Source organism: Microtus oregoni, unplaced genomic scaffold, assembly GCF_018167655.1.
Source record: "Microtus oregoni isolate MIOR12 unplaced genomic scaffold, Mior012 000074F_ref0000038, whole genome shotgun sequence".
Lineage (NCBI taxonomy): Eukaryota > Metazoa > Chordata > Mammalia > Rodentia > Cricetidae > Microtus > Microtus oregoni.
This window is the reverse complement of record NW_024544004.1, coordinates 6,280,888-6,300,106: the sequence shown is the minus strand read 5'-3', so window position 1 is coordinate 6,300,106 and position 19,219 is coordinate 6,280,888. Positions and strand designations below refer to the sequence as shown.

General features: G+C 39.4%; 1 protein-coding gene across 1 annotated transcript; it reads left to right on the top strand.

Annotated features, from left to right (window-relative positions):
- Nucleotides 1-8,413: 8,413 nt before the first annotated feature.
- On the top strand, nucleotides 8,414-9,052 carry LOC121441323 (claudin-34-like). The gene has a single exon (XM_041642454.1). The coding sequence runs from the start codon at nucleotides 8,414-8,416 to the stop codon at nucleotides 9,050-9,052; it is 639 nt and encodes a 212-aa protein (XP_041498388.1).
- The last annotated feature ends 10,167 nt before the right edge of the window (nucleotides 9,053-19,219 follow it).

Genomic DNA, 19,219 nt, shown 5'->3' with positions numbered 1-19,219 from the left:
TTCATGATACATTTTATCAGTCAATGGATATCTAGGCTTTCTTTTTGCAAGAGCTGACTATTATGAATAGAGCAGCAATGAGCATGGAAGAACAAGTGTCAATGTAATAAGATATAGATTGCTTTGTGCATATGCCTAAGAATGGCTTACCTAGGTATCACGGTAGAATTTTCAGCTTTTTGAGGAAGCTCCACTTTGATTTTCACAGTGACTTTACCAGTTTGCCTTCTTAGTGAGTATTTTCTTTCCTTACTTCTTTGCCAGCATGATCTGTTACTTTGTGTATGATCTTGGTCATTTTGACTGGGTGAGGTGAAATCTCAAAGTAGTTTTAATTTGAACTTCCTTCATGGCTAAGTATGATGAATAATTTTAAAGTGTTTCTCAGCCATCTGTGTTTCATCTTTTGAGAACACTGATTAGGTCTGCAAACACTTTTTGGTGGAATTGGGGGTTTTTGTTGATTTTTTTTTATTATTTAATTTTTTCATTTTACATAATCCCATTTCTCCCTCCCTAACCCCCTCCCACCTCCATTCACTCATCTGAGTGGGTAAAGGCCTCCTTGGGCAGTCAACAAAGTCTGGCATACCAAGTGGAGGCAGGACCAAGTCAAAGCTATGCCCACTGAATGTGGGTGACAGTAAGGTTTCTTTATGTGTTTTTGGAGGGGATCTGGAAGTGGAACCAGGACTTATCCTGGGTGCATGAACTGGCTTTCTGGAGTCCATTTCCTACGGTGTGATACCTTGCTCAGCCTTGATACAGAGGGGAGAGGCTTGGTCCTGCATCAACTTGGTTGATTAGCTTTTTTAATTAGTTTTTTTTTGTATTCTAGATACTAACCCTCTGTCAGATGTATAGATGGTAAATATTTTTGTTGGTTCTGTGGGATGCCTCTTTTCTTGAATGTTTTCATCTTTTGTTGCACAGAAGCTTTTCAGTTTCTTGAGGTCTTGTTTATGAATTTTTGTTCTTAATAGTGTGATATTGCTGTCCTGTTCAGAAAGTCCTCTCTTATGTCAATAAGTTAAAACATATTTCATACTTTAACCTCTATCAGGTTAGGTTATATAGTCTTATGTTGAGGTCCTTGGTAGTTTTGGAATTAAGTTTTATGCAGCGTGATAAGTATGAATTCTTCTACACATAACTCTCCAGTTTGACCAGAACAATTTGTTGAAGATTCTATCTTTTCTCCAGTGTGCATTCTTGGCTTCTTTGCAGTATCTGTAACCAAGAAAGTAAAAGGCTTGAATAATAAAATTTTAAGACATTGAAGAAAGAAATAGAAGAAATCAGGTGTTTTATCATTGTTTGTATTTCCTTATTTATGTGTCTGTTTAAATTGTTGGTATATTCTTGGCTTAAATTTGGTGGTTTGGATGCAACTAGAAATTCATCCATTTCTTTTTGGTTTTATACAATAGAATATAATTAAATATTTTTCCTTCATGTCAGGTGTTGGTGGCGCACGCTTTTAATCCCAGCACTTTAATCCCAGGTAGAGGCAGGAAGATCTTTATGAGTTTGAGGCCAGTCTGGTCTACAAAAGCTAGTTCAAGGATTGGCCTCAAAACTACAGAAAAACCTTGTCTTGAAAAACCAAAAAACTAACAAACAAAACAACAACAAAAAATTCCTTCATTCTGATTTTTTTTATTGAAAAGAAAAAAAAAATTCCTGCCTCCTCCCATCCTCCCATTTCCCTCCCCCTCCTCCCGCCCCTCTCCCCCTCCCCCCACTTTTCTCCTCCTCCCTCTCCAGTCCGAAGAGTAGTGAGGGTTCCCTGCCCCGTGGAAAATCCAAGGTCCTCCCCCCTCCGTCCAGGTCTAGGAAGGTGAACATCCAAACTGGCTAGGCTCCCACAAAGCCAGAACATGAAGTAGGATAGAATCCCCGTGCCATTGTCCTTGGCTTCTCATCAGTCCTCATTGTCTGCCATGTCATTCTGATTTTTTTACGTCAGTTGTTTCCCATTTCAACTCTGATTTCTTTCATTTGGCTAATTGTGCCAATAGTTTACCATTCTTGTTATCGTTTCAAAGAACCAGTTCTCAGATTTATTTAACTTTTATTGTTTGGAAGAATTATTTGTGTATTCACTCTGAGACCACCAGTGGAGCAGACCATCAAGTTTTCTGGCCGACTCAGAGAAAGATAGAAGGACACAAAGATAATAAGGAGGAACTTAAAGATGTGTGGTCCTTTATGATTAGATAAGGTGGAGAAAAGGGTGAGGTGATCGATTCTCCGTTGCTCTGTAGATCAATCAAGTTTATTCCCTAATTTTTTACTCATGAGTTTTATTGAATAATAAAACATTAAAAGAAGCTTCAGCATATTATATTTTTATTTGATTGCATTTCTTTAATTACTGATTTTATTTATATTGCTTCTTGCTATCTAGTCGATTTGGGGTCAGTTTTTTCATGTTTTTCCAGAACTCATGTTGTTTCATTAACCATTTGTTTGTGTTCTTTCTGATTTTTTTTTATGAAGGGTCTTAGAACTAGAAACTTTACTCTTAGGTCTGCTTTTGCTGTGGTCCAGGGGGTTTATTGTGTTTTGTTTCCCTTTTCAGGTAGTTTTACAATGTTTTTCTTTCTTTTTGAACAATTCATCATTCAGTAATATGTTTTTAAATTTCCTTGAGGTTGAGTCCTTACTAGAGACTGAATGGAATTATGCTAAGAAAGAATTCATATAGCTGTTTCATTTTTCCATATTTGTGATTTGCCTTGTACTCTAATAAAAGGTTTTAGAGAAGCATTCTACAGGCTGCCAAGTAGGATATGTAGCCCATTGATGTTTGAGTGGAATGTTCTGTAGATATCTGGTAGGTTAATTTGATTTATGGTGTCATTTAATTCTGCTTATTTTCTGACCATATTTCCTGTCTTTATGAGAAATTGTGGAATTAAAATCATTTACTATTATTTAGTTGATGTTATTCTGTCATATATATGTGGTTTTTCAAGACAGGGTTTCTTGTAGCGTTTGAGCCTGTCCTGGAACTAGCTCTTGTAGACCAGGATGACCTTGAACTCACAGAGATCCACCTGCCTCTGCCTCCTGAGTGGTGAGATTAAAGGTGTGCACCACCACCCCCAGGCTCTGTCCTACATTTTAACAGTAAGCATTTTTTAATTTAAAAAAATCAATTTGAGTATACCAGGATTTGATGGACAGTGATACCTTATAGGTGATGAAGTGCTCCTTTAACTTTATATACTAATTATTTATATTATTTTAGAGATGATACTATAATTAGATCATTTCCTCATTCTTCCCCTTTCTCCAAACACAACCATAAATCCCTCCTTGCTTTCTTTCAAATGCAACCCCTTTTTTCATTAATCATTGTTACATGTAAATGTATATACATCTACATTACTAAATACAACCTGCTCAGTTTGTACAATGTTACTTGTATGTATCTTTTTACTGCTGAACATTTTTTATTGGGTAGCCAATTGATGTGCTTTTTTCTGGGTAAGACTATTTTACAGTTTTCAGCATTTCTTACTTGTCTGTAGTTCTCTGTGTATGGTTGAGCCTGGTGGGCTTTCTTCATCCATTTGGTCATATCTATGATTGTAGAATTTGTTCTGCACATATGAAGCTTTCATATTGCTGAGATTTTATATGTGTAGATTCTGACATTACTAGGAGACATCGTCTCACAGCAGACTACCTATTCTTCTGGCTCTTACAATCTTTCAGCCATATTTTCTATAATGATCCCCAGGACATAGGTGTGGGAGGTGTTCTGTAGATGTATCCAATAGGACTGGCCTCCATAACAATGACTTTTGATTGGTTGTGGGCTTCTTCAGTGGTTTCTAACTGTTGTAAAGAGTTTCCTTGATGAGGAGTGAGATGAGAAATACACTTATCTGAGGGTATAATGACAAATATTTTAGAAGGTAGTTAGGGATTATGCTGGTTTAATAAAGTAGTAGTTGTAAGTTCTCATACATAGCTTCACTAGACCTGGGTGGTTTAGCTAGGTCTCCTGTACCTAGGCATGGCTTGCCTCACATAAGTGGATCTTAAGTCCAATTATAGAGCCATTGGTTATTAGCAAGGTATGTGTGCTACTGCTACAACCTGAAGCTTACCTCACCATAGTGTTTATTGTTGTGGGTCATAGGCATCATAGCTGGATAGGGCTATTGGTTGTTTTCTTCCCTTGGAAACTTTCTTGGGTCTGTCTAATACCATTAAAGCTAGACTTCAGGGAGGCTGCATTCAGGTCAGTTGTACCTCAGACGTCTCTGGGCTCAATGTCTGAAGTTCATGGTGTCTGGGGGGCATCCGAGGGCAATAGTCACTTTTGGCATTCTTCGGGATAGCCTGAAATCACAACTCAATATTTTCCTGTTCATTTTGGATTCTGTTTTTGTGTCCTTTCTTTTTTCCTTTGGACCTAAGTCTACTAATCTTGTTTACTTTCTCAAAGGACCAGATCTTAGATTCGTTAAGTCTTTGTATTGTTTTAATTGTTTCTACTGTATTGGTTTCTACACTGATTATCATCATCATTATTATTATTATTATTATTATTATTATTATTATTATTATTATTTCTACTACTACTACTACTACTACTACTACTACTACTGCCAATTTGGTTTGAATTTGTTTTTTATTGTTCTTTTAAGTTGTAAAAGAGTAACCATTAAATCACTGGGTTCTTTAATGTAGGCACTGCCAGTTGTAAATTTTTTCCCTTGGACTGATTTCACTGTATCTCAGTGACTTTGTTTTATTGTGGTTCAATTAATTTAGTTCATGGAAATATTTATTTTTTCCTTGATTTCCTCTTTGCCCCTCATCATTCAATAAGTTTCTTAATCTCCATGATTTCCTATATTTGCTAGAGATTTGTTGGCTGTCAATTTTAAGTTTTCTTGCATTGTTATCAGATAGAATATAAGAAGTAATTTCCATCTACTCAATTATGCAGAGATGTGTTTTCAGTTCCAGGATGTGACATGTTTTAAAACATCTTTCATGTGCTACTGAATAGAATGTATCCTTTGGAGGTTGGGTGGAATATTCTGTAGATACCCATTAAAGGGCCAATTAATTCTGATGTGGCTTCTTTATTTTTTTTTGTCTAGATTACTGGTGTATTGTAGAAAGTATTGTACAGAAATAAACTACTATTAACTAATTGATAATAGTCTATCTTTAAATTATTAGTAATATTTTATGAAATTGTTTGCATCAGAGTTTGGTAAATATATGTTTAGGGTTCTTTTATTTTCTAGGTTAACTGTTCCCTTGATTAGAATAAAGTATCTCCTTTATTGCTTCTGATTAGTTCTAGTTTGAAGCCTATTCTGTCAGATATTGGTTTCCTGTTCCTATCCTTTTACTTTTTGGTGGCTCATATCTTTAAAACTATGATGTGATTCTTGGAAGTAACTGATAGGTGGAGGTTTCTTCTCCATCTGTTCAGAGAGTCTGTATCTTTTGATTAGAAAACCAAGGCAACAGATGCCTAAAGTTAATACTGAGACATGAGTTAATAGTGATCATAATGTTGTTGGTATTTATGTTGTTTGCTTTCTTGGTCATAGAGTTAAAAAAATGATGGGTTTGATTTCTTTTCACAACCACTCTTCTTGTTATTTTTAGTTCAAAATATAGCTTCTAATGCTTTTTTAGATTTGGTTTGTTGTATATAAGATTGTTTAGAATATTTGCATCTTGGAAAGTTTTTCTGTCATAATGGCAGATAGTTTTATCTGACATATTAGCTTTATCTCAGTCGAGGCATGCCATCATAGTCTTTTAGGACTTCAAATGCATTCTTCCAGGCTCTTCTCACTTTCAAAGTTGCCATCAGGAAATCAGCTGTTATTCTGGTGAGTTTTTCTTCTTTTGACTTACTTTTTCTCCCATGCAGCTTTCAATGCACTTTCTTTGTTGTATATAGTTAGTGTTTTAACTGCAATATGCTGTGGGATTTTCTTTTCCATTCTTGTCTATTTGGTGTTCTGTGTGCTTCTGTATCTGCATGGGTGTGCCTTACCTTAGTTTGGGGAAGTTTTCTTCTAAGATCTTAAAGAGCACCTGGTCTGTGCTATCGACTTGGCAAACTTCTCCCTCATCTATGCCTATAATTTGAAGGTTTGGTTTTTTTATGATGTCCCACATTTCTTGCATATTCCTTCCTTGTGTTTTTGTAAAATTTTCATATTCCTTGCTTGTTTGTTCTTATGCTGCAGTCATTCTACTTACAATGCTTTCCCCTGAGTTTTCTACTTTAGTTACTGGTTTTTCATTTAGCTTCTGTCCTCATCAATATTTCTGTCTCCTGGTGGAATTCTGTTCTCAGGTCCAAGGCGGTCTTTGTCATCCTCACCAATCTTATGTTTGTGTGTTCTTGGGCATCACTCAAGCATTTGTTCTCCTTCAGTTCTGTCTCTTTAACTTTAATGACTGTTTCTTTTTGTCTTTTTTATATTCCTGGGATTCTTCGCTGAAGTCTATGATTGCTATTTTAAATTATGTGTCCTTGTTCTGGGGCTCATCTACATAGTTCTCATTAACAAACGCTTGTCCAGGTCTGGTAGAATTGGAGAGAAGATACTGGCTTTATCTTTCATATTGATTTGATTTTTGCAATGAGATCTGGGCATATGGACTCAATCTGTTTTTTATATGTAAAGAGCAGATTGGGCTAAAATAGAACATTGTGTACATGTTGGACCTATACGTTGGAATAGATAGGGAGGAACAAAGTCTGCTGGAAACAGTGCACTGGGTTGCTGTATAGGATGTTACTACTGGTTCAAACCTTGTGTGTAGCTGTAGATATGACTGGATGGAAAGGTTTGATGTGTTATTGGATGGGACTTCTGGGTGGTTCATGGCAGAAGCCTAGAGGTTGTTTGACATGCAGACATTGGTGGTTAGACGCGGCTTGGCCATAAGTGTGGTTCTCAGGGATAAATCTGGTGTTTGCAAAGTCTTTGTGTCAGGGGAGGGTCAGGGACAATCACTGGTTTAGAACCTGGGGAAAGGTGAGTGAGATCTTGATGGATGGAGAGGATAGATGCTGTGTACCTGAACTATCCTTCTTTGTCTCCTTTCATTCATCTTATTCTGGAGTCTACTTTGTCTGAAAATATGGTAGAGAAAACTGCTTGTTTCTTCTTCCAATTAGCTTAGGATACTTTTTTCATCCTTTAAGTTTAAGGTGGCTCCTAACCTTAAAGGTGAATTCCTTGTAGACCACACAAAGATAGCTGGTGTTTCCTTATCCAAGTTGATTATTCTGATTAAGAAGCAGATACCACTGGTTCTTAAAGTTATTATTGAATAGTGTTGTTAGTTTCAGTCATTTTGTACTATTGATATTTGTGTTCTTAGTTATAGACTATGTTTCAGATATTATAACTTCATTTACTTTCTTTCTACAGAAATTTTTATATGCCTAGGTCTATCTTCAATTTAGTAAGTTCTAAAATATATAACAGACATTGTATTACACAAAATCAAATCTGTCATATATATGCATATATATATGACATACATATATATGTTGATATAAATTCTCATTTATACATGATACACATATATATGTCATACATGATATACACACATACAATGCACATGACACCATTCATTATAAGTAAAGCTTGGTACTAATCCAGATATAGAAACTCAGTGATTGATCAGAGAAAGCATGGGTCATCCATACAATGAAAAACTAGTCAGTATGAAAGTTGGCAATTTTCTCACACCGACTGTAACATTGATAGACTATGAAACCCCAACATTAGTTAGCTGATGTGGTGACTCCTGCCTCTAATAGCAGCAGTTGAAAAGGATCAGCAGCAGGATTGCCTCTAGACAAAGGCCAGAGTGGGGAAATAGTTCTTGGCCAGCCTGAGATACAGAGACATAGACTGTCACAAAAAATGAATAGTTAAATGTGCTAAGACAAAATACCACAGCTTGAATGTAGATACACATCTATCTTTAAGTTTGGCATATAACTCCATAGTAGGGGTATTGCAAAAATTATCTACTCTTTGCTTCAAGTGGCTTCCTGTTTTCATTATGAAATTTAAGGCTGTGACGACAACCTGGATGGCTAAATGTGTGTGGCCAAAGTTCAGTGTGAGTGTTTAAACAGTGGTAAAGAAAATCTTAGATGGTGTGTGGATTATCAGCCTGCAAGTAAATGTTGACACAGAGCAAGTCCGGCTGAGTTTGAGCAGAACACTCCCTGCAGGAGATTTCCTGGTCAAAAGTCCATCTGCTCAAAAAAGAAAACCCTTCTCCCCTGCTACTGCCCCCCACAGGGGATAATCTTCCAGTCCTGAAGAATCCATCCTCATGATGTTCTGTGTTTCTTTGCAGTTGCCAGGTGTCCAGAGTCACCGCTGTGATGGCCAGCAGGCGTGCCATCCGGCAGTTAGGAGGCTTTGCTCTGGCCACCCTAGCATGGATCCTGTGCAGTGTCTCTATGTGCCTCCCGCAGTGGCGAGTGTGGTGTTTTCTGGAGCCCATGGCTTCCAAGCCCAGAATGACTTTAATGGGGATGTGGAAAGTCTGCATTTACCACCAGGAAGGCAATTCCAACATTTCCAAAGTGTGTTACAAATATACCTACCAGGACAGCTTCATCCCTTTGGATATTCGAGTGGCTCAACACCTGCTACTGATCTCCAGCTTTCTCGGCATGATTGCCACAGTCACTGTCATTGTGGCTCCTTGGAAAATTTACTCAGCGAGACTCCAGAAGAAAGCTACCTACAATCTATTCGTCATTCCAGGGATTCTGAACATCGCTGCTAGCGTCTTTGTCTTCTTTACCATCTCGTATAATTATTTAGCCATCATTCGCGAGGAAGGAATTGCCTTCCCCCCATCTTTCTGCACACCCTCCATCCCAGATACCCAGAAAGTTGGCACTGCTTTAGCAATGGCAACCCTTTCTTCCTTCTTATTTCTAGTGGGTGGCACAATTTTCCTTTCTTTCACTCTTCCCCGGCGCTCCCGAATGTGTTCTAACATTGGAATATAACTTTTGAACTTGCATAGACTTTAAAATCCAAAATCGCAGGGAGTAATCACAAGTATTCTTCAGATACCTACCTAAAATTTCCAGATTTCACACCATGCAAGGGTAGACAAGTGGGCATCCAGTTATATTTCCTGCTATTTTTCATTGGTTGGCTTCTGAATTTTCAATAAACAAATTCTTGCCCACTTAATCTTATGCATTTTGAATTTTAATTACTGTTTGCTATAGGTAATTAATCTGAGAATTAGTAGATATTTCCAGTGGCTGTGTCAGAGGAGCAAAAGGTGGAAACTGAAGTTCAAGGTGACAGCCAACCAGGAGGAAACCTCTCTGATGGATCAATCTCAGTTGGACAAGGCCCAGAGTCCCTGGACCCTGAAATGGCTTTTGGTTCTGCTGTGCCTTTACATGTTTGCTGCTGCAATCTTTCTCGGGTATCTGGTATGGAGTGAATGGAAGTGGGGAGACTCATACTGCCTGTAGTGTAGTGTATTTATCTCAAGGAAACATCCAACTCGACAGGGCATATTTTTCTCTTTTATTTTTTGACACAGATTTCTCTGTAGTTTTAGAGCCTGTCCTGAAACCCACTCTGTAGACCATGCTGACCTCGAACTCACAGAAATTCACCTGTCATTGCCTCCCAAGTTTAGGGATTAAAGACATGTGCCACCACCGCCCGACACTCTACCTGGCAGTTTTATCTGTGGATTGTCATGAGGATGATTCCTCCCTAAATTGTACTGTCTAATTGGTAATAATAATGTTAGCTTATATAGAGTTTTGATGAATGAAAATAAATACAAAGAAATGTTACACAGCTGAGGCCTATGAGTTTCACCTAGAAGCTATATAGATTGTAGCTTAAGTTAATGACTAAGAGAAACAATTGATTCCCAGGAGCCAGGCTGGCTCAAACTACTTTAATCTTAATGCTGATAGATACAGTCATAAGTTTTGGTGTACATCACTAGTTGAAACAAAGCCTTAAAAAAACGTCAGGTTAGATCAGATGATTTGATCATAGTTTTAAGATGTAAAACCCTAGAAAAAAATCTAAGGTTCACAAGGGCACATAGCTAAGGTCAAAAATCAAAGCAGCTCACTTTTTACTGTTTGGCATACTTTCCTGGCTAGGATTGGTTGATAATTTCTTATACCTATTTCTGACCTCAACCTCCTCTTATAAAACAAACAAACAAAAACTATTAATGAGTGTGTATGTACACTAATGATTAAGTGTACAGCTGATTGATTCTTTTTAATATATAAAATTTAGGTTTGCTATTACTTTAAGATTCTGGATATGTCTACCTTTCAAGATTAATGATAAACTAATTGACCCTATATTTGTAACTTCAAAATGCAGCTTGCTAGTAAAAAACTGACAATACCTTACTTGTCCACATGTTTAATATATAACAGGTTGCTTGGTTATGAATGTATGTGGGTTCTTGGGATAATTTGTTTTTCACATGTCATACGTAAAATGTTTAATCCCAAAAGGGATATGGAGAACAGGATGGTTTTTACTGTTTGTTTAGTCTTTACTGTAATCATTCACTTGAAAAACAGAATGTAACCACAGTGTAGCTTTTATATTGCCTGACAGATTTTACTAGGGTATATAAATAGTAAGGGAAAGAATAGAGATAGAGTTAGATCAAGTGAAAGTGGGCTAGGAGAAAAACATCAAGAATGAGAGAGTTAGAAAGAAAACATCAAGAATGAGAGAATTAAAAAGGAAATATCAAGAGTTAAGTTAGTTAGAAAGAAGGCATCAAAAATGAGAGAAGGAATAGAGAATGTGAAAAAAAGAATAAAGAAAAGGTTTGAAGGAAGTGTATATGAAAAGAGTGTGTGAGTGGCTTCTTTTCCCTAACAACCTCAGATAGGAAATTCCAGTATTTGCTGATGCTGTAGATTCCCTTTGAGCTCTGTGTTTCCTGGAGGCTCTCTGCCCCCCAAGTTGTGATAAGATACAGAAATGAGTGTAAGTATATAATGACCCCTTACATCATCCTCTAAATCCATTAAAATTAAAGCAGGCCTGATTCCCAAGCCATACAATTGCAACTCTCCACTAGATATTTCCAAACAATGTTAAAGACTGATATAAGGAATCCACACAATGCTTTGGTCAAAATACCTGTAAAAACTTACCATATTTCCTTACTCCCTCCTTTCCTCCTTTTGATTTTTCTTTTCCAACAGTTTTAAAATTTGAGACATCTCATCTTTTATTCTCTTTGTATTCAAATTTTATTATATACAAAACATTTTCAGACTATCCTATACTTAATTAGCTTAACATGTATTCCTTGTTACAGTTACATATTTTTAAGCCTTTTCTTGTTGTGAGACATTTCCTAGGGAGATGCAAAAGAAAAAAAAAATTACTCAGAAGAGAATGTCAACAGAACAATGAAACAATCCTAACTAGGTGTAACTTGGATGAAATGGACTAACTTGAGGGACGTTCCAAGGAAAGCTCCATACTAAATTCTTGAAATAAGAGGTCATTTTTCCTGGAAGTTCGAGGTCTAGCTCTAGTGGCAAGTGAGTAATGTTGGCAGGAACTTAAGACTGCTGATTATCTTGTAAACGCAGAAGGCAAATGCTGTGTTGGACTTGCTTTCTCCTTTTCAGGTAGTCCATGATCCAAGTCCAGGCAATGGTGCTGCCCACCTGTACAGGATCTCTTCTCACTTCAACTCAACTATTTAAAATAACCCCTTTAAGGCATTCCCACAGGTTAATGAAATCTAGACTGTGTCTCACAAGTGTGTTCCAAAACTTATTATATATAACTCTAGAAATATAGTGTCTAGGTCCTCTGAAATTGACATTGAGTACAAACTATCATACCCTAGTAATATCGATACTATAATGTGTCTGAGTTAAGTGAAAAATACCTAAAAATCCATGGGATACCAGGTGGTAGCAGCATACACCTTTAATCCCAGCACTCCAGAGGCAGAGGCAGGTGGATCTCTGTGAGATTGAGGCCAGCCTTACTACAGAGCAAGTTCCATGACAGACAAGTCTGTTAACACAGAGAAACACTGTCTCAAAAAAACAAACAAAAATCCAGGGGAGATATGTTCTAATAAAGGAAACAGTTTTTCCTAATGATTCTCTGGATTTCCTTGGTTTCTCTTGTTGTGTGCCCCTTCATATTTCTGATTTTGTTAATTTGGATATTGTCTCTCTGCCTTTTGTTTAGTTTGGATTAGGGTTTATCTTGTTGATTTTCTCAAGGAACCAGCTCTTTGCTTCATTGATTCATTGTATTGTTTTCTTTGTGAAGATGGATACTAAAAAGAAATCCCACACTACCTCAGAATTGAGTATAATAAGGGGTTATTTATTTAGGGCTAGACTCACGGAGCACAGTCCTCTGCACGAACAGGGAACAGGAACCAAATCTAGCAGCCGGAAGAGAAAAGAACGTGTGCTTTACATCAGCATTTAAAGTATAAGAAGTCACGCCCAAGTGGTCAGGTAACTTAAAGGCTATTGGATGTTGGATTTCCTACAGAACCCCCTTTTGTTTAAATAAAGGAGTTCTAAGCCTAATACAAAATTATATAAAATAACAACAAATATCAGGTATAAAACTTAGATTACAGAGACGCACAGAGGCGCAGCGGCGGCGGCGCCAGACGCGGCTGAGCGGCGGCCAGACCCAAGCAGCTGGGACAGGCGTGCAATAAGGAGAGCAGATCGCCCTACTACAATTGAATCAAAGAGGTAGGCCTTTGGTTGGCCAGGTCACTGGCACAAGGGGAGCCTGGTCCTGTCCTGAAGATCCTTCGGAGGGGTGAGAGGGTTCTTGGCCTGCAGCAGTAACCACGAAAGAGAGTGAGGGCATTTTGTAAGCGGAGCCCTTGGACAGCAGGGAAACCTGATCAGGTTTCTAAAGGATCCATTGGATAGGATCAATAGGAGGAGATGGGCAGGCGCCAAGGCAAGAACTCACCCAATAATCCGAAAAACAACATGAAAACATCAGAACCCAATGATCTTACAACAGAAGTATTTGAACAACCTAACACAGAAGAAGTGGAAAAAATCGACTTTATGAAGATAATAGAGTCCCTTAAACAACATGTAAAAAATGCCCTTATAGAAATGGATGAGAAGTATAACAAAAAGTTTGAAGAAATTAGTAAATACGTACATGATACCCTGGGAAACCAAGAAAAAACCGTCAAACAGGTAATGGAAACAGTTCAAGAATTGAAAACTGAAATGAAGGCAAAGAAGAAAATACAAACTGAGGACCAGCTGGATATGGAAAATCTAGGCCAATGAGCAGAGTCTACAGAAACAAGCATAATCAATAGAATACAAGAGCTAGAAGAAAGACTCTCAGACGCTGAGGACACCATAGAGAAGATAAACGAACAGATCAAAGAAAACAGCAAAGCCAACAAATTCTCAACACAAAACATTCAGGAACTATGGGACACAATAAAAAAACCAAACCTAAGAATAATAGGAATAGAAGAAGGAGAAGAGTCACAGCTCAAAGGCTCAGAAAATATTTTCAACAAAATTATCGAAGAAAACTTTCCCAACTTAAAGAAAGATATTCATTTAAATATTCAAGAAGCATACAGAACACCAAACAGACTGGATCAAAGAAAAACATCTCCTCGCCATATAATAATCAAAACACAAAATATACAGGTTAAAGAAAGAATATTAAGAGCTGCAAAAGAAAAAGGGCAAGTAACTTATAAAGGTAAACCGATCAGACTTACACCTGACTTCTCGATGGAAACTATGAAAGCCAGAAGGTCCTGGATAGAGGTTCTGCAGAAGCTAAGAGACCATGGATGCAAACCCAAACTACTATACCCAGCCAAGCTATCGTTTACTATCAACAGAGAAAACAAGACATTCCAGGATAAGAACAAATTTAAACAATACGTAGCCACAAATCCAGCCCTACAGAAAGTAATAGAAGGAAAATCGCAACCCAAGGAATCCAACACTGCCAACACTGCCTACAATAACCCAGGCATCTAATGACCCTTCACGAGCACATCTCAAAGAAAGGAGACACACAATCTCTACTACCAAAAGCAATAAGAATAACCGGAGTAAACAACCACTGGTCATTAATATCACTTAATATTAATGGGCTCAATTCACCTATAAAAAGGCACAGGCTAAAAGATTGGATACGAAAACAGGATCCAACATTCTGCTGTTTGCAAGAAACACATCTCAACCACAAAGACAGGCACCTACTCAGAGTAAAGGGTTGGGATAAGGTGTTTCAAGCAAATGGTCCTAAGAAAAAAGCAGGTGTGGCCATACTAATTTCTAACAAAACTGACTTCAAACTAAAATCAATCAGAAGAGACCGAGATGGTCACTTTATACTCATAACAGGAACAATTCATCAGGAGGACGTCTCAATCCTGAATATATACGCCCCCAATATAAAAGCACCTACTTATGTAAAAGAAATATTACAAGAACTCAAGGCAGACATCAAACAACACACACTAGTAGTAGGAGACTTCAACACAACTCTCTCTCCAAGGGACAGGTCAATCAGACAGAAACCTAATAGAAAATTAAGAGAATTATTGGAGGTAATGAAGCAAATGGACTTAACAGACATCTATAGAACATTCCACCCAAATAGGAAAGAATACACCTTCTTCTCTGCAGCTCATGGAACCTTCTCAAAAATTGACCACATACTCGGAAACAAAGGAAACCTCCACAGATACAAAAAAATATCAGTGTCCACCTGTGTCTTATCAGATCATCACGGATTAAAGTTAGAAGGCTACAACCACGCTGCCCCCAAAAAACCGTCAAACTCATGGAAACTGAACAGTCAACTACTGAACCACACCTGGGTCAAGGAAGAAATCAAGAAAGAAATTAAAGTCTTCCTTGAATTTAATGAAAATAAAGGGACAACATACTCAAACCTATGGGACACAATGAAAGCAGTGCTAAGAGGAAAGTTCATAGCACTAAGTGCCCACTTAAAGAAAACGGAGAATGCATACATTGGGGACTTAAAAACACACCTGAAAGATCTAGAAAAAAAAGAAGCAGACGCACCCAGGAGAAGTAGAAGACTGGAAATAATAAAACTGAGGGCTGAAATCAACAAAAAAGAAACACAGAAAACAGTCCAAAGAATCAATGAAACAAAAAGCTGGTTCTTGGAGAAAATCAACAAGATCGACAAACCCCTATCCAAACTAATTAAACGACAGAGAGAGAACACGCAAATAAATAAGATCAGAAATGAAAAGGGGGACATAACCACAGACACAGAGGAAATTCAGAGAATCATTAGATCTTACTACAAAAGCCTGTATGCCACAAAACTGGAAAATACAAAAGAAATGGACATGTTTTTAAATAAGTATCATATACCAAAGCTAAACCAAGACCAGGTGAATGATCTAAATAGACCGGTTTCTCGCGATGAATTAGAAATGGTTATCAAAAATCTCCCTTCGAAAAAAAGCCCAGGACCAGATGGTTTCAATGCAGAATTCTACCAGAACTTCCAAGAAGAATTAATACCTATACTCCTTAAGGTATTTCACAATATAGAATCAGAAGAGTCATTGCCAAATTCCTTTTATGAAGCTACAGTTACCCTGATACCAAAACCACAAAAAGACCCAACCAAGAGAGAGAATTACAGACAGATCTCACTCATGAACATCGACGCAAAAATCTTCAATAAAATACTGGCAAACCAAATCCAAGAACGCATAAGAAAAATTATCCATTATGATCAAGTAGGCTTCATCCCAGAGATGCAGGGCTGGTTCAACATACCCAAATGCTATCTATCTGGGCGCTGGGTCCGAGTACCCGGGGCTCCCGGGCGGGCAGCAGTTCCTTTGTCTCTGTGGCCTGCCTGCACCAAGCGGGGTAGGCGCTTTGTCTGCGAGCTGCCCAACCAGCACGGAGGCCTGATCTTTCGGCGCCAGGAGACCCAGCATTGGGGTGAGTTTCTGGCCCACGGCGCCAGCCTGGGATGGGGAGCTCAGGGGTTTCTTGGCCCCCTGTCCTGCTTGGGCTCTCTGCTGCCTCTTTCTTCCTGGCCCACCCAGCTTCCGTCCAGAGCCCTCCCCACTTCGCCCCCACTGCCCTCTTTTGGCGCGTGGCATCGCCCAGCGCAGCCTATCTGGGCGCTGGGTCCGAGTACCCGGGGCTCCCGGGCGGGCAGCAGTTCCTTTGTTTCTGTGGCCTGCCTGCACCAAGCGGGGTAGGCGCTTTGTCTGCGAGCTGCCCAACCAGCACGGAGGCCGGATCTTTCGTCGCCAGGAGACCCAGCATTGGGGTGAGTTTCTGGCCCACGGCGCCAGCCTGGGACGGGGAGCTCGGTGGTTTCTTGGCCCCCTGTCCTGCTTGGGCTCTCTGCAGGGCCTCTACTCCCCGGGTGCTGCCTCTTTCTTCCTGGCCCACCCAGCTTCCGTCCAGAGCCCTCCCCACTTCGCCCCCACTGCCCTCTTTAGGCGCGTGGCATCGCCCAGCCCAGCCTATCTGGGCGCTGAGTCCGAGTACCCGGGGCTCCCGGGGGGCAGCAGTTCCTTTGTTTCTGTGGCCTGCCTGCACCAAGCGGGGTAGGCGCTTTGTCTGCGAGCTGCCCAACCAGCACGGAGGCCTGATCTTTCAGCGCCAGGAGACCCAGCATTGGGGTGAGTTTCTGGCCCACGGCGCCAGCCTGGGACGGGGAGCTCGGGGGTTTCTTGGCCCCCTGTCCTGCTTGGGCTCTCTGCAGGGCCTCTACTCCCCGGGTGCTGCCTCTTTCTTCCTGGCCCACCCAGCTTCCGTCCAGAGCCCTCCCCACTTCGCCCCCACTGCCCTCTTTAGGCGCGTGGCATCGCCCAGCCCAGCCTATCTGGGCGCTGGGTCCGAGTATCCGGGGCTCCCGGGTGGGCAGCAGTTCCTTTGTTTCTGTGGCCTGCCTGCACCAAGCGGGGTAGGCGCTTTGTCTGCGAGCTGCCCAACCAGCACGGAGGCCTGATCTTTCGGCGCCAGGAGACCCAGCATAGGGAGAGCCAACATTGGGGAGAGACAGCGTTTGGTAGGCAAGGAGACCTAATCCGGTAAAAGAAGATCCATAGGGAGCATTTGGAAGAAGAGATGGGCCGACGTCAAGGCAAGAATTCGCCCAACAAGCTGAAAAGCAACATGAAGCTACCAGAAACAAGCGACCTCACAACGGGAGGACAAGAACCCCTTAATCAAGAGGAAGGAGAAAAGATTGACTTCATGAAAGTGATTGACACCCTTAAACAGCATGTAAAAAACGCCCTTATAGAAATGGATGAGAAATATAACAGAAAGTTTGAAGAATTGAATAAATCAGTGAATGATACCCTAAAAAACCAAGGAAAAACAATCAAACAGATAATGGAAACAGTTCAAGACCTGAAAACTGAAATGGAGGCAAAGAAGAAAACACAAACAGAGGGCCGTCTGGACATGGAAAATCTAGGTAAACGAATAGAGACTACAGAAACAAGCATAACCAGCAGAATACAAGAGATAGAAGAAAGACTCTCGGATTCTGAAGATACCATAGAGAAAATAAACACACTGATCAAGAAAACTGCAAGTCCAACAAACTCTCATCACAAAACATTCAGGAAATATGGGACACAATAAAAAGACCAAACCTAAGAATAATAGGAGTAGAAGAAGGAGAAGAAGGGCAGCTCAATGGTCCAGAAAATCTATTTAATAAAATTATAGAAGAAAACTTTCCCAACCTAAGGAAAGATTTTCCTATGAAGGTGCAAGAAGCATACAGAACACCGAATAGGATGGATCAAAAAAAAACATCCCCTCGCCATATAATTATCAAAACACAAAGCATACAGAATAAGGAAAGAATATTAAGAGCTGCAAAGGAAAAAGGCCAAATTACTTATAAAGGTAAACCTATCAGACTTACACCTGACTTCTCCATGGAAACCATGAAAGCCAGAAGATCCTGGATAGATGTACTGCAGAAACTGAGAGACCATGGGTGCAAGCCCAGATTACTATACCCAGCCAAGCTTTCATTCACTATAAATGGAGAAAATAAAATTTTCCAGGATAAAAACAAATTTAAACAATACGTAGCCACAAATCCAGCCTTACAGAAAGTAATTGAAGGAAAATCACTAACCAAGGAGTCCAACAATGACCACAATAAATCAGACATCTAGAGACCCTTCACCAACACAAAACAAAGAAGGGAAACACACAAACTCTACGACTAAAAAAAAATGACCGGAGTTAACAACCACTGGACATTAATATCACTTAATGTCAATGGACTCAACTCACCTATAAAAAGGCACAGGCTAAGAGATTGGATAAGAAAACAGGATCCAACATTCTGCTGTTTACAAGAAACACACCTCAACCACAAAGACAGGCACCTACTCAGAGTAAAGGGCTGGGAAAAGGCCTATCAAGCAAATGGACCTAAGAAACAGGCAGGTGTGGCCATACTAATCTCTAACTAAGTTGACTTTAAACTTAAATCAATCAGAAGAGATGGCGAGGGGCATTTTATACTCATAACAGGAACAGTTCATCAGGATGAAGTCTCAATCCTGAACATCTATGCCCCTAATATAAAAGCACCCACGTACATAAAAGAAACATTGCTAAAATTCAAGGCAGCCATCAAACTGCACACACTAATAGTAGGAGACTTCAACACTCCTCTCTCACCAATGGACAGGTCAATCAGACAGGAACCTAACAGAGAAATAAGAGAATTAGTGGAGGTAATGAATCAAATGGACTTAACAGACATCTATAGAACATTCCATCCAAATAGGAAAGAATATACCTTCTTCTCTGCAGCTCATGGAACCTTCTCGAAAATCGACCACATAGTCGGTAACAAAGCAAACATCCACAGTTACAAAAAAATATTAGTAACCACCTGTGTCTTATCAGATCACCATGGATTAAAGTTAGAATTCAACAATAATGCTACCCCCAGAAAGCATACAAAGTCATGGAAACTGAACAGTCAACTATTGAACCATAGCTGGATTAAGGAAGAAATAAAGAAAGAAATTAAAGTCTTCCTGGAATTCAATGAAAATAAAGAAACAACATACTCAAACTTATGGGACACTATGAAAGCAGTCCTAAGAG